General features: G+C 34.7%; 1 protein-coding gene across 1 annotated transcript in view; it reads left to right on the top strand.

The window, feature by feature from the left end:
• The window catches only part of LOC120540421 (glutamine-rich protein 1-like), a 50,811-nt gene that overhangs the window by 10,334 nt on the left and 25,109 nt on the right, over positions 1-15,368 (top strand). The window contains exons 2-4 of the mRNA XM_039771208.1: positions 4,006-4,275; positions 4,369-4,674; positions 13,090-13,866. Coding sequence (XP_039627142.1) covers positions 4,033-4,275; positions 4,369-4,674; positions 13,090-13,866 — 1,326 coding nt within the window. The 5' untranslated portion in view covers positions 4,006-4,032. The remainder of the gene's footprint in view (positions 1-4,005; positions 4,276-4,368; positions 4,675-13,089; positions 13,867-15,368) is intronic.

The raw sequence follows: 15,368 nt of genomic DNA, 5'->3' as shown, positions 1-15,368 counted from the left end.
GGCCGTTGCTTCTACAATAACAACAACAACATTTATTTATATAGCACATTTTCATACAAACAGTAGCTCAAAGTGCTTTACATATTAGAGAATAGAAAAATGAAAGACACAATTATAAAACAAAATAAATCAACATTAATTAACATCGAATAAGAGTAAGGCTCAATGGCCAGGGGGGACAGAAAAAACAAAAAAAAAAACTCCAGACGGCTGGAGAAAAAATAAAATCTGTAGGGATTGCAGACCATGAGACCGCCCAGTCCCCTCTGGGCATTCTACCTAACATAAATGAAACAGTCCTCTTTGGATTTAGGGTTCTCACGGAAGGGCTTGATAATGATGATGGTCATGTAGACTTCTGCCTTTTAATCCGTCCATCATCGTTGGAGCATCATGAAGCTTTGAGTAAAGAAACCGGAAAAAGAAACAGGGAAAAAAAGAGAGTAGGGGTATACAATAAAATAAAAGCCAAATAACCTTGGAGGTCAATCATCACCCCGAAAGCGGATGGTAGACGTCATGTAGTATATCTGTACCAAATTCCAGGTCAATAGGTCAAACGGTTTGTGAACTACAGGTGATTTAAAATCCTGGACAGACAAACGAACAGCCACAGTAGCGTATTATATATAAAGATCACAATATGTTTCAGATACTTAGTTTTTTATCTAATATCATAATTTGTTTCCTACTATAACTTTTGAACTTGGCACCTTTAGTTTTTGGAATTGCTTGTGGTAACCGCAGACCATCTTAGATACTTGATAGAAAATGCGGGTTCTATTGTCTTAATTTTTATGATCTTAAGTAAATCAAGCTATGAGTAAAGGAATTAATGTAAAATTCATATAGCTGCTGGTGAGTTGAGTAATTGTTTTTAAACCTAAACATTTTGGTCTCGTCGATTATGGGACACGGCCGTTTGAGGTGGAATTCTGTTAGCAGTTGGTGGTGGTTTTCTGTTTTAATCTTTTTTTTTAAATCAGTTTGAAGACATTAAGCAAATGTTCACGACTTGTATTGAAATAGCTGAGCAACTGGCATCTACTGCTGATGGAAAAACTAAAAGAGTTTAGCCCTAGTTTTTAATATTTTTAATTACATTTAAAATATGAAGATAATTCATTAAAATATATGTGCCTTTAAAGTTGACTTAAATATGAAAACTACAGTTGCATCTAATATGTATTTTAGTAAATTAAACCTATACTCTATAAAAGGTGTCATTTTGCTTGGCTTTTCTCTAAATAATGGAGAAAATAGTAATGGTCTTAAGTATTTTCCTTTTTTTTTTTTTCTTTTCACGATGAAAATGTTAATTATGTGCAGTTAGGAAAGCCATAAAAAATTAAAGCTATTAAATGCTATGATTGGGTAATTGTAATGGTCTAACTTACTCCGTGCTCTTAAACATTTTACACTACTTGATTTTTTTCCTTTTTAATTTGCTGTCAAATGTGGTGACATTAAAATTATTTTGATTTAAATTTATTAAGCATTTTATAAAACTTTTGAAAAGCTTATTTGTATAGCCCTGTTGTTACAGAAGACCTAAACCTTTGAAAAAATGAAAAAAAAGTATAAGCTATTGTACTTGACATACTCCTAATTATATTTAGCAGTTTCTGTGTTTCTGTATATTCCGTCTGCTAGGTGTAGTGCATTGTAATATAAAGATTCAACCATGAGACTCACCTCCTTTGAAACTAAATCTTTGGCAAAAGTGTGGAAAAGTATTACTCTAGCAATGGATGTTATATGTAAAACATACAATACATTTATATATTTTTTGGAATGTAGTTACCATAATTAAGAACTGGAAGTTATATAACCCTGCCTATACTCTGCTTAAATTAATCGCTATATTCAGAACAGATTACTGAACAATGTAGGGACAGATAGGCCATTAAGAATCTAGTGGCATTTTTAAACACCTTTTGACATTTAAGGCTAGAATCTGCCTATTCAGACTACCCAATGTAAAAAAAAAAGCCTGTTTCAGTGTGGTAACTAAGATGGAATAGTTTACCCCGATTTTACCTTAAAAATCACTTGAACTGTGCAGTAGAACACTGGACATCCATGACAAAATATTTTTATATTAAAAAAAAAAAAAAAACTAAATCGATCACCAGGTAGTAAACACAAAGTGCAGTATTAATGTTTTGCCTAAACTGTGCATCCTACATCAACCAAAGCATTTGCTTTGAAGCAGCAGGCTTGGACAGTGGTCAATATTCAAGAAAAAATTAATAGAAAAAAAAAAAACCCTGAGACCTTGACGGATGTTCACCTTTAAGTATGATAAGCACCTGGAGTAATAACCAGTGCTATGCAGGAATTAATAAGAAACAAAATTGTGCTTTGCTGTGCATGACTGAATCAGTGCCTTGATCTGAATCTGGCAAAAAAATGTAGAATACCATGAAGACTGAGTGGTACTTTAAACGTGATGAGTAGTATTGATACCATGTAGTAACACTAGGTGATATGTTTGTATACTAACTTGATGGAACTTTAATCAATAAAGAAGAATGAACACACATTGCTTACCATGGGTTGTACCCATGGGTAAGAAATGTATCCAAAAATATTTGCTGCTGATGTTATAAGTTTGTCATTCACTTTAGGCTTATTGCTTCTTTGAGTCCTGTGTAGAACACCTTGTGTGGCTGTTTTCATTGCCAATTTTGATGGATTGCTGGTAATTTCTACTTGAATAAAAGGCACATTCAGTTTTTTATAAAGTTGCAGATTTGAGTTTAATGTTCTGCTTGTTTATTTTAATAGTTTTATGATGAACACTTGATTATTAAAATGATCTTCTGTGCTATATAAAGTGTCAATTAGTGATTCATGGTTTGGCTGTATTCTAGTGTTTAGTGCCTTTGTTACCTTCGCATCATTTATTTGTTTTCTGCTAATTTGGCAGGCATCTTATCCTGTATGTATTTATTAAACAATCATTTTAAGCAACCATTTTGAATTTAAAATAGCTCATATATTCACAGTGTTTTTGGTGCGTCCGTAATTGTGTTCATAACAATTACGATAGAATGCTTTGACATCTGTATTCTATTTTTTGTCCTGTGCATCCTGACTCACCGGTACAAGAAATCCCCCGCATATGATGCACTTTTGGGCTCATTTTGATGTGTAGTCATACAAGATGTTTGGCCCCCTAGATCTGAAAACTGCTCATTTTTAGGCTGTTTTGGACCATATTTTGTGTAGGAAGTTACACCCTTATTGGTTTACAAAGAGTAAACCAATTGGTGTCTTGAGCAAAAATAATCAGAAGGACTTGAACTTGTGTAGGCCGTATCAGCCTGCCTCGGGGTTGACTGCCTATGGCATATGAGCAGTCAGTTACTCCTTTTCACAAAATTTGGGGAAAAAAGTGGGAATTGGTAATATAGGTATATGGACTGTCATTTTATTATACTTCAAGGTTGCACATCATAAATTTGATATTGTTTTTGGTATTTGATCTTTAATGTTGGCTGTAGTCCTTATAAGAGCCTCTCCCAGAAAGGCGGATTTCAAACATAATGTGGGGTTATCGTTTTAGACTATTTCAATGTAGATGATTAAGAATATGATGATATGATGTTATTTTTGGGTTCTGATCCTTTGCGAGGGATCTAGCCCTCTATGGACCTATATCGGAGAGTGAAAAATGAAAAGTTTCTTTTAAAATTGAGAACATTTAGCTTTAATCATTAAAATTGAAACACATTTTATTTTTTTAAATATCTGATGCAACTATTTTGTTTTATTGTGTTGTTCTAGCTCATGACGTAAATACATTTTCTGTCTATTTCTTTTGAACACCACAAAATATGGGCACCTTATGCTAATTCAGACTTTTTCACATTTTGAGTAATTATAAAGTTGCTTCTCCATACTTCTGCTTTATGTAACTTGAGCACTATATTGTGCCAGATGCAGTCAGTTTTAAAGTAGTGGAATCCAATCCTCATGAGTTATAATATTCTGTTACAGATCCCAGTTTGAAGACCATTCGTTGCCATGAATAACTCCCTGGAGAACACCATTTCATTTGAGGAGTATGTGCGATTGAAGGCACGTAGTGTTCCTCAGCATCGCATGAAAGAGTTTTTGGAGTCACTGGCAAGCAAAGGTCCTGAAGCCCTACAGGAGTTTCAGCAGACAGCCAATGCTGCAACAACAATGGTGTATCAGCAGGGAACAAACTGCATCTACACAGACAGCACTGAGGTAGCTGGGTCTCTGCTAGAACTGGCCTGCCCGGTAAGCAAGAGATAAAAACTTTCCCTTTAGTCCTTTAATCAACTTGTACTTGCACTATGTTTATTCTGCCTTTTCTGCCCTTATCCTCTGCAGGTTCAGGTCCAGGTCCAGCAGTCTCCGCAACAACAGGTGAATCCATCGCAACTCTCTCCACAGCTTGCGGCAGCTGTACACCAGGCTTCTGAACAGCAGCAGCAGATCCAAGTGCAGGTGCAGATCCAGAGTCAGCAGCAACAAGCGCAAACACAGGCCAACAACCAGACGATGCAGAACACAAGTCCTACCCAGCAGCAACAGCAGCAGCTATCCAACTCACAGTTACAGGCTGTTGCTGCAGCAGCACAACTGGCTGTCCAACATCCTGATATCTCAGAGGAGCATCTTCAGCAGCACCAGCAGGTAGTGCTTTATTTTGGTTTCAGACTTGGGTTATTTGTTACCTTGCTTTATAGTGGGTAGTATGCAACCTCTATGAAGATTTTAAGTTAGGAGGATTTTTAATAGGATGAGTATTTGTGGCTAAAAGGGACGTTACTATGTTTCCATGAGGAACTTAAGAGCATTATGTGAGTTTTGTTCAGAACTGGTTGGTCTCTTGTAGGTTTAGTTGTAATTTCCAGTTTGTTGGACACCTGTATGAACCTTGGTTTAAGTTTTTGATGTTTTGCTTATGTGAATAATCTAACAATGCTTTCATGGTTAAATTTTAGCACGTAATAAAGAACATTGCTGTGGGTTGCTACCTTCTGTGTTGAAAAAGTAATAGAGGTGGTTATGGTAGTTGCTGAGCACTTGGGAGTTTTTCTTTTTGTCACATGCATTAGCTGGTATTAAAATACATTTGCCATTACTATGAGAAGACTGCTAGACTGACCAACACTGGATATTATTGCATTGACCCATGGTGTTAGACCTGTTATAAAGATCATTCACAAATGTCTGGTATGGGCTGTGAAAACATTGGCCAGCTTTACCCAGGCATTTGCTATACACATGTTTTGCTAGAAATAAAAGTAAAATGATACTATGCAAAATTTTATATGGCATAATGTATGAAAAGGTCAGTAAAAAGATGGGTCATGTAAACTGGAGCTAGCACAACGTAATGCTTTTTCCATTGAAACTGCAACAGCCATTTTTATTTATACATTTTCATATGGCAACCAAGTTATGCATACAATATTTTAGTAGCATATGAATTTGTTTCCACAAATCTTGTACTTGAAGGGATTTTTTTTTTTTTACCCAACCCCCAAATCTTAAAGTAGACGTCTAATTTATGGATGATGTGATCAGGTTTTTTAAGGTGAATACTGATCAGAGGCTGAAAAGAATGTTTATTTTTATGATCGGCCAATTTACAGATCATCTTTTTTTTTTTTTTTTAAAGTGAAAATCGGCTCATTTAGATTGGCAGTCGATCAATCGGAGCATCTCTACTTTTATATTTTTTGTATGTACAGTGGTGTGAAAAACTATTTGCCCCCTTCCTGATTTCTTATTCTTTTGCATGTTTGTCACACAAAATGTTTCTGATCATCAAACACATTTAACCATTAGTCAAATATAACACAAATATACACAAAATGCAGTTTTTAAATGATGGTTTTTATTATTTAGGGAGAAAAAAAAATCCAAACCTACATGGCCCTGTGTGAAAAAGTAATTGCCCCTTGTTAAAAATAACCTAACTGTGGTGTATCACACCTGAGTTCAATTTCCGTAGCCACCCCCAGGCCTGATTACTGCCACACCTGTTTCAATCAAGAAATCGCTTAAATAGGAGCTGCCTGACACAGAGAAGTAGACCAAAAGCACCTCAAAAGCTAGACATCATGCCAAGATCTTGCGTTAGTGTGGACAAGACTCTTTGTTACCCTAAAGTATACACACGTTAATAAATATCTGCCTACATAGTTGGGAAGGACTATTAGTGATCATTATTGTGGTGTTGCCTTTGTTCTGTTATCACCTTTGTGTAAATAATTGTATTGTTGGAGTAAATATGATGGCACATGCAAGTTGTTTCATTGTGGTTTAGGTACAAAATTGCATGTAACTATAAACAAATGAACAATTTTGATTTTAAAAGAAAAGTTTTGCTTTATTTGTATCTTTTCGTCTTTAAACTTTTAATTCATTGTTACTTACAGTATCCCAAAATCAGTAACTTAGTAAAACCAAGTGTTACTTATCTGTAGTATTTCTTGAGATGGTGTAGGGTAAATGTAGTACAGTAGTATAGCATTGTAGTAATTTGTTTACCTGTATATTATTTCAAACTTTTTTTTAGTGTGTTCTACCGCAAGCAAGTTTATACAATTCTCAAAGACCTGTAGTATACCTTCTGATGGCCTTTTTGGTAAGATTAGTGGATGTGCTAGGAGCTACTGGTATTTCAAGTGTGTTTACTATTTAACCTAAAAGGGTAGCAAGAAGTGTTTGCCATAGATGTCTGTTTATTAGTATAAATACATATATTGAAATAGCTGTCAACTTCATAAAAAGCCATTTTAAGACAAAAGTGCTTTGAAAAATGTAATGTATATTCACACAGACAATTTACAGGATAACATGATATGAATGCATACCATTCATTTAATGTTTTTTTTGTTTTTATAGAATGTTTTCTTAATTATCTCTCAACATTTTAAAAACTGAACCACGTTATTTAAGGAATGAAGCATAAAAAAAAAATTACGCTTCTCTCTTTATTTCAAAACATTCCAATATTCATCAATAAGTATTTTTTTTAAGAAATAACCACATTTATTTAAAATTCAAAACATACACGTATCCAAAGAGCGACCCTACAATGACCTACGGCAGAAGGTGGCATGGCTGTACCTAACTTTCAGTTTTATTACCGGGCAGCAAACATACTAGCTATAAAAACCTGGACACGGACACAAATAGATTAACATACACAGGCTTGGTCCGCAATAGAAATAAAATCTTGTAGTGCTTCTTTATTATATTCCTTGCTTTGTGCCCCAACAAATGCAAAATATCACCAATATACTAACAACCCAATTGTGCTTCACTCATTCAGAATATGGAACCAGTTTAGGAAGCATTTCAAGGTAGAAAAGCTCTTTTCTGTGTCACCTCTGCAGGAGAACCACCTTCTTTCACCCTCTCAGACATACGCAATTTTTAACATCTGGAAAACATTTGGGATTAAATCACTTAAGAGTTCTGTACATAAAGAATGTCTTTGCATCCTACGAACAATTACATTCCAAATTTAACTTTCCAGCAACACATTTCTTTCACTACCTTCAAATAAGAAACTTTGTTAAACAGAACCTAACCAATTTTCTTCACCTCCCTCTATGCTGGAAAAAAATATTGATCAGTCTTGAGGACTCGGACAGCATTTCTGTAATATATAAAACCATTTTACAGTCCCTCCCTTTCAAAGATCCAAGAGGACAGTGGGAAAAGGATCTTTCACTCAACATATCAGAAAAGGAGTGGAAGGTAGCAATGTAGAGAATTCACTCAAGCTCCGTGTGTGCAAAACGTACAATTATTCAACTCAAAATTATATATTGAGCACATCTGTCTTGCTTAAAACTGTCCAAATGTTTCCAGGGCAAGATCCAACCTGCAAACGCTGCAATCAAGTTACAGCCTCCCTGGGCCACATGTTTTGGGCCTGCTCCAAATTAACATCATTCTGGACCAAAATCTTTAAATGGCTTTCAAACAGCCTTGGTGTCACAATCCCTCCTAATACATTAATAGCTGTGTTTAGTGTTCTTCCAGATGGGCTTAAAGAGGAGAAGGACAAACAAACTGTGATTGCCTTTACTACACTACTGGCGTGTAGACTTATCTTGTTTAACTGGAAGAATCCTAGCACTCCTCTTTTAAGTCAGTGGGTAACTGAAGTTATATACTATTTGAAACTGGAAAAATCAAATTCGCACTTAGAGGATCTGTGCAGAACTTTTTCAAAACTTGGCAGGATCTAATCAATAACATTTTAGAATAAACATTTAAAGCACTGAGGAAGGAGATTCGCTCCCCATTTTTTTCTTCTCCATTTCTTTATTTACTTAATTCATGTATTTACTTATTTTTTAGTAGCTTTAAGTTTTACTCTGTTGGCCAGGCTCTTTCTCAGCGGTGGGGGTTGATTTTTTTTCAATCCTATATTTGTAAAATTGATCTATTTGTATGGAATGTTGTGTAATTACAATAAAATCAATAAAATTATATATATAAAAAAAAACAAACTCGGTCAAGTCAAAGACACTCCACACTCAACCCCAAAACTGATGCATTTTCAAACATGATATCAGAAATAGTGATAACAGCAGTAAGTATAAAGACATAATTATAAAAGTAAACTGCAAGAAATGCACTGTTCTTGTATACCTAATAAAAGACAGATTTTTCAAGCCTCTGCTGTGCAAAACATGCTTGTTAACTTAGTCCAAAGATATCTGGGGATTTTTTTTTTCTTTTTTTCCATCAATCCAGAAACCGATGAAGTAATTCAGATGATATTAGTTGATTGATTTTCAATGAAATGAGTTGTATTTGCATTTTTTTTAATAAAAATGCCTATTTTTTAGGATAGTATACTATATTAATAATAAATAGTCCTGATTGGTTTCGTTTTTTGAATTAAAATTTATTTAGAAAAATAACTACTTCAGTCTGGCTTGACAAGCTAGAGAAGTGTTTTTTTATAAATTTTGCAATTTTTCATGTCCTGTTTCTTTTTGTAGTTTTATTCTCTTCAATAAAAATTTGTTCACAAAACAAGAATATTTAACCCAATAATGCTTGTGGTGATGGCTGAATTAAATTTTAATGTTTATGAGGAGAATGGTGATAAAATTCCTGATGGAATCAGCTTGAAGAGGGTGCTGGAGAGAGGTGACATGTTGCGCTTAAGAATTTCACTGTCCTGTGTACACAGGATGATGATAATGACCCTAAAAACCTTTCTTGAACAACAAAGAATATCAAACCATCCATGAAAAATATGTTGTCTAATGCAAACATCAAGTATCCTGTCATGCTCACAAATCTCAACTTCATTTATTTTTGGTAAAATACTGTTAAGTAAATGATTTCCACAAAAAAAAGAACTTGCGTACAGCATTAAAGCACCCTAAATAAGATTGAGCTGTAGTACTTCGGGGTTATTCAGTAGCAGTTTATGACGCTGTATTGGTGAATTGACCACCACCTTCTTGTTGATGCATCTCAGATGTGGACAAATCCAAGGCAAACTTTTCACCGTTCACTTGCTTTTCTTTACATTTTACTTTAATTGCAGTTTTCTCATCATTGTCACAAGAAATGTTAATTGAAGTGCGGCAAAGGGTGGACACTTAGCTGCACATTCATCAAACCTAACAGTACTTTTAAGGGTCACCTATTGCTAACCTTGTCTTATCCCCCCCCAAAACAACAACGATGACATTATTCCTAAATGATCATTATCTTTTTGATATGTTCCATTGTGAGCATCATGTTTGAGAGACTGCAGCCTTACATATATGAATTATGAGCTAATAACACAACTACTGCCAAATGTAAAGGTCAGCCTTCTGGTTGTGCCTGTGACATAGTTATGTAATGGGGAGCTCTGAAAATGTTAACATTTCGTAGTAATTAAATGAACTGTTACTTTAATCATGTTCCTCCCACTGCTGGTCCTTCTACTGTCCTCTTGTTCCAAACTGTCATAGAGGTTTAAAAGACCATTTAAAATCTAATCAGTTTTAACTTTTTAGCTTCCTAGCTGAATTTTGTTTGCATGACTTTATCACCACTGTGGAGCTCTGCAACATGAAAGAGAAAATTGAAGCCAATCTCCAGACAAAATGAACTACCCAGTAAAATAAAAAATAGATAATGAGTGCAGAGCATCACAGAAAATATGGTTATGATCACGTTTATGAATTTTAAATGGACAAAAATTAAAAAAAAATACAAAATCATTTTAAATTATTTTTGTATTTAACATTCAATTTCAGTAACCACTTTTAAGTAAGTCATTTGTGTTTTAATCTTTAATATACTGTACAACCTGTATGGAAAGTTTTCATAAACGATATGACCATTATAGAATACTCCATAGATTGTGTATATAATCAACCTGAAAGTTAGTTAAAGCTATTTTGCTGCTGCTTCTGTGATGATTAAAGGAGTCCTTCTGTGAGTGACATTGTGCACAATTAAAAAAGATAATAAAATTCTGAGTACCCCATATACTCATGGATAAGTTCTCCCACGGGATAAGTCGGGACTTGATTTTACCGAATAAAATCTGGTGTTTTATAATGTCAGTCGTATAAGTCGAAATGTAAGACTCGTTATTGGTCCAAGAGATTCAGATTTGCTAACTCCCACCTGAGAGAGTAACCATGGAACAAACACACTGCCGTTTTTTTAATGTATTGTGCCTACGTGACCACACTGTAATACCCAAACTATTCCGAAGCGACATTTGCACTGTTTTGTGTTTTTTGTATCTCACACCCTCATACACCTTTATTGATCAGAAGAAAATATGAAGCTGGTTTTAAGTTAAACGTTAAAGTAGCGAAAGAAGTTGGTAACTGCGCTGCTGCAATAAAATTCGATTCGTCTTAGAAACTGATGCGTGACTGGAGGAGGCAAGAAGATGGTAAAAAAAACAAAAACAAACGTGTCACATTTTTGAACAGGTGTATAAGTTGGGTTCTGATTTTATGATCTATTTTTTTTTTTGGTTTCAAGACCGGACTTATACATGAGTATATACAGTAAATAGAATGAAACATGTATATAAAAAAAAAATATATATATATATATATATATATATATATATATATATATATATATATATATATATATATATATATATAATAAATCAAAGTTGTTTGCTTTTTTTTATTTTTTTTTATGCGGAGTTAAAAAAATGAGTACCATGCATTGGCTGTATTAGAAATATCTATTGTGTTTGACAGACTTGTCTTACCCATTGCTAGCCAGCAATGCGTACTGCCTATATCGTGGGTATTCTTGTTTACATACAGTCAGACATGCTTAGTAATTTGCTGTATCTTCCATAAAGAGCTAATGCATAAAATGATTCCTTAAAACACTGTGTCCTCTGGGTTATAACTGCAGTGTATTTCCTGCCTAGATGTTTTAGTGCATAGGTAAAAGGGGAGTTGTGTTAAAAGTGTATTCAGTTAATGTAAAAAAAAAAAAAAATGTGTTTGGCTATAAAATGAAACAGCTAATTTAAAATGCTTATGTGTCAAATGTAAACATATCTGGAAGTATAAGGGAAATAAACAAAAAAATATCTAGATTTTGCTGCTCCAAGGAATTGGGGCTATGACACTTAGTCATTCTGTTAAGAAGCAATTTTATTTCTTCCATTCCAACACTCAGTCAGTTTAATACAAGTCCCCAGCTTCTAGATGCAATTGTAAGGTTTACACCAATGTTTCCCAACCTTGGTCCTGGGGGCACACTGTGGCTGCAGGTTTTTGTTCTAACCAGCTTCTGTTTTTAATTGGACTCCTGGGCTAATTAAGTGATGTGTTATTTCCCTAGTTCTGTATTTTGGTAACAATATATAAATTATAAAACTAAGTTTGGTAAAAAAAATATATATATATATATATATATATATATATATATATATATATATATATATATATATATATATATATATATATATATATATATATATATATATATATATATATATAAAAATGTACCAAGCAGCTATATGGGAATAATGTATTTTATTCTTTTTAACAATATTTTCATCTTGATTTTCATTCTACTTTTCTAGGTGTTATTAATCCATTATTTACTAATTAATGGGTCAGATGCTAAAGTAGTTAGAGCCTTTGATTATTCAGTGTTGCTTGCCAGTGTGTCTGCTCTGCTCATTTTTAATTGTCATTAATAAGATACAACGAAGGGGAAAAACTGCAGAGAGAAAGGGCAAAATATAATTAAATCAACAAAAAAGAGTTAAGCATTTAAATCTATAGCAAAAGCAAAAATATTTCTAAATGTCTTATAATTGTAAAAATCATGCTGCTGTGCTTTTCTGACTGTAGAATAAAAGAAAATTAATCCCAGAAAATTAAATAAGTGTTATTAGGTATTGTTACTGATTAGGAATCTGGTTGGAACAAAAACCTGCAGCCACAGTGTGCCACCAGTACTGAGGTTGGGAAACACCTGTTCCTACCTTTTTTGTAATACTGTTTATAGAAAACGAAGACTTTCTCAGTCATTAGCCATTACCCTGCCTTGGCCTTTCTGGTGCCCGGGGTTGGGATCAACTGATCGTGACTGTAACAAAGCATCATTTATAATGTATTTGTAGCAGATTTTTAACAGACAACCTCATAATTAGCATGTATCTTTGTCATATGTACAATGGAATACAATTCTCATGTTACTGTGTTTAAATATGGGGCTTGTGAGTGAGTGTCCTCACAGGTGGCGCAGTGGTAAGTGCTGCTGCTTTGCAGTAAGGAGACTGTGGAAGATTGTGGGTTAGCTTCCCGGTTCTTCCCTGTGTGGATAGCGCTTTGAGTACTGAGAAAAGCACTATATAAATGTAATGAAATATTATTATTTATTTAACTTTTTTTTGCAGTTCCTTGTTAAATGTGAATGATACCAGTTTAAGCCATGTTTCATGTACTGGTTTGCAAATAAGTTTTTGAATGCTGCTTTTCAGTCTCCATCAGTAAAGTATATTGTGTTTTTACAGATAACTAATCACCTATAATGCCCTTTTACTTTAATGCTATTAAATTTTTTACACAGATCCAAGCACAGCTTGTGGCAGCAGCGGCAGCAGGACAGCAAATCCAGATCCAGACAGTAGGGGCTCTGTCTCCCCAGCAACAGCAGCAGGTTCAGCAACAGGGTTCTCCTAGAGATGGCGAGAGAAGGGGCAGTACAGGAGGTGTCCTGCAGCCTGCTAAAAAACGTAAGGTGGACATGCCTATCACTGTTTCTTATGCTATATCTGGTCAACCAGTGGCTACGGTTTTGGCCATTCCACAAGGTCAGCAACAAAGCTACTTGTCTCTCCGACCGGATCTGCTAACTGTGGACAGTGCACACCTTTATAGTGCTACTGGTACAATCACTAGCCCAACTGGAGAAACATGGACCATCCCTGTGTACTCTGCCCAACCTCGTGGAGACCTGCAGCAGCAGCAGAACATCACGCACATCGCTATCCCACAAGAAGCATATGGAGCAGTGCATGTTACAGGTTCTCCAACCACTGTCAAGTTGGATGAAGAGAAAGATAAGATGGTGGTATCGGGGAAGAATCCAGGTGTCTCCTTGTCAGTCTCTTCTGTTTCAACTGCAACACATGAGGAGGTGGTGCAGACGCTTGCCAATACCCTTTTCCCAGCTCAGTTTTCTGTTAATGGTAACATCCACATTCCAGTTGCTGTGCAAGCTGTAACAGGGGCATATCCTAATACCACACAATCAGTTCATATATGGGATCCCCAGCAGCAGCAAGCCCAACAGCAGCCTCAGGCCCCTCAACAAACAGCTGTACAGGATCAGCAGCAACTGCAGGTTAGTTTGATCTTCTAGAGTCTCAAATGTGTTTGTTTTTTTTTTTGGTCTGTTTACTAGAGTATACCGTGCAGGGTTATTCTCAGCATTGCAACACTTGTGAATTTTTTGATATGAGGTATTGCTAAAGTTAAAAGCAGGGGTTCTTAAACTTTTTAATCTAAAGACCCAAATTAAAAAATCAGTTCCATACTGGAAAGCAGAGGAGGATTATTACCATAATGAGCCATACACAGACAAATAACAGTGGGTGTATAATTTAAAACAGGAAACAGTTTTTTTTTTTTCATTCAAACTTATTTCCCATTTAAGTGTTACTGAAAGTGAAAAGCAAACGTTTTCTTAAAAAATATAATTCAAAACCTGAAATACATTTGTGTGGTATATCACTGCCTGTAGAAATGCCTAGTGTAAGCTTTAGTAAAGGTGAAAGTAATAAATTCTTTATAACGGATGCTGTGTGAAGATATGATATTTTTTGAAAGAATTATAAGAATGGTCACTTAGACACTTGATTGATGGTGCTGGAATAAGGCATAATGTATATAAAAATAATTGATGCAATTTATTATCTTTAAATAACATACAGTGGTGCCTAATACTTTGAACTTAATTCATTTCAGGAGACCATTTAAACTATGATTTGTACTTGGAACAATTCCGTTTGAAAGTGAATTAATCTATTCCCAGATCCTAAACAATACCCATTTTGATAAACTTAAACAGTAAATACAAATAATTTAATGTAAAAATAACACACGTCCTAAATAATATATTAAAACATGAAAACAATAAATTATGTAACTACAGTATAATAAAATGATAGTTGCCTTTACTCTACCTTAGTGAGGAATGTTGATGTCTCGTGTGGCTGGAAGAGTGGAAGAGAAAGCTTACTGTTTAGGAGGGGAGTCACCTTCAATAAACATGCTTTATAATAAGTCCCCTTTTCACCTCAATTGTCAATGTCGATGCTACAACCTTCGTCTTAGGCCAGGTTTATACTTTATGTGATGTGATATGTGCGCAAGCAGTGTACTTGTTTATACCTGTGTGCGTATTTAATGTAAATCTGGATGATTTCCACCAGATGGCAGTGAGAGATATCATAATGAGAAAAACAAACACAAAAAAAAACATTTGGCTTCGCTGTGTTGTGAATTGCCCTCAAACGTCCATTAAATTCCCAGGACACCTTGCCACTAGTGCAGGGCAGTATGACCAAAATGGATGTTAACCACATTTTTAATTGCAGTTACTGCAGTAGACTGGCTAAGAATAACCTATTCCACTGTCATGAGAATTGTACACTGTACAAAAAAAAACATTTTAATGTGCATACAAGTATTAATACAGGTTTGCATTGTCCCATAAAGTGATAGTTTTCAAGGGGGTGGCACTAATGAAGAGAAGGAATCACATTGCATGACAGTTGCAGTCAAAATATAGAACCTTTTTATTGAACAAATTTAGCAAACAACTTAAACTATAATTTTGACAAA

The sequence above is a fragment of the Polypterus senegalus genome, chromosome 12 (assembly GCF_016835505.1).
Source record: "Polypterus senegalus isolate Bchr_013 chromosome 12, ASM1683550v1, whole genome shotgun sequence".
Taxonomy (NCBI): domain Eukaryota; kingdom Metazoa; phylum Chordata; class Cladistia; order Polypteriformes; family Polypteridae; genus Polypterus; species Polypterus senegalus.
This window is presented reverse-complemented; position numbering and strand designations above follow the sequence as displayed.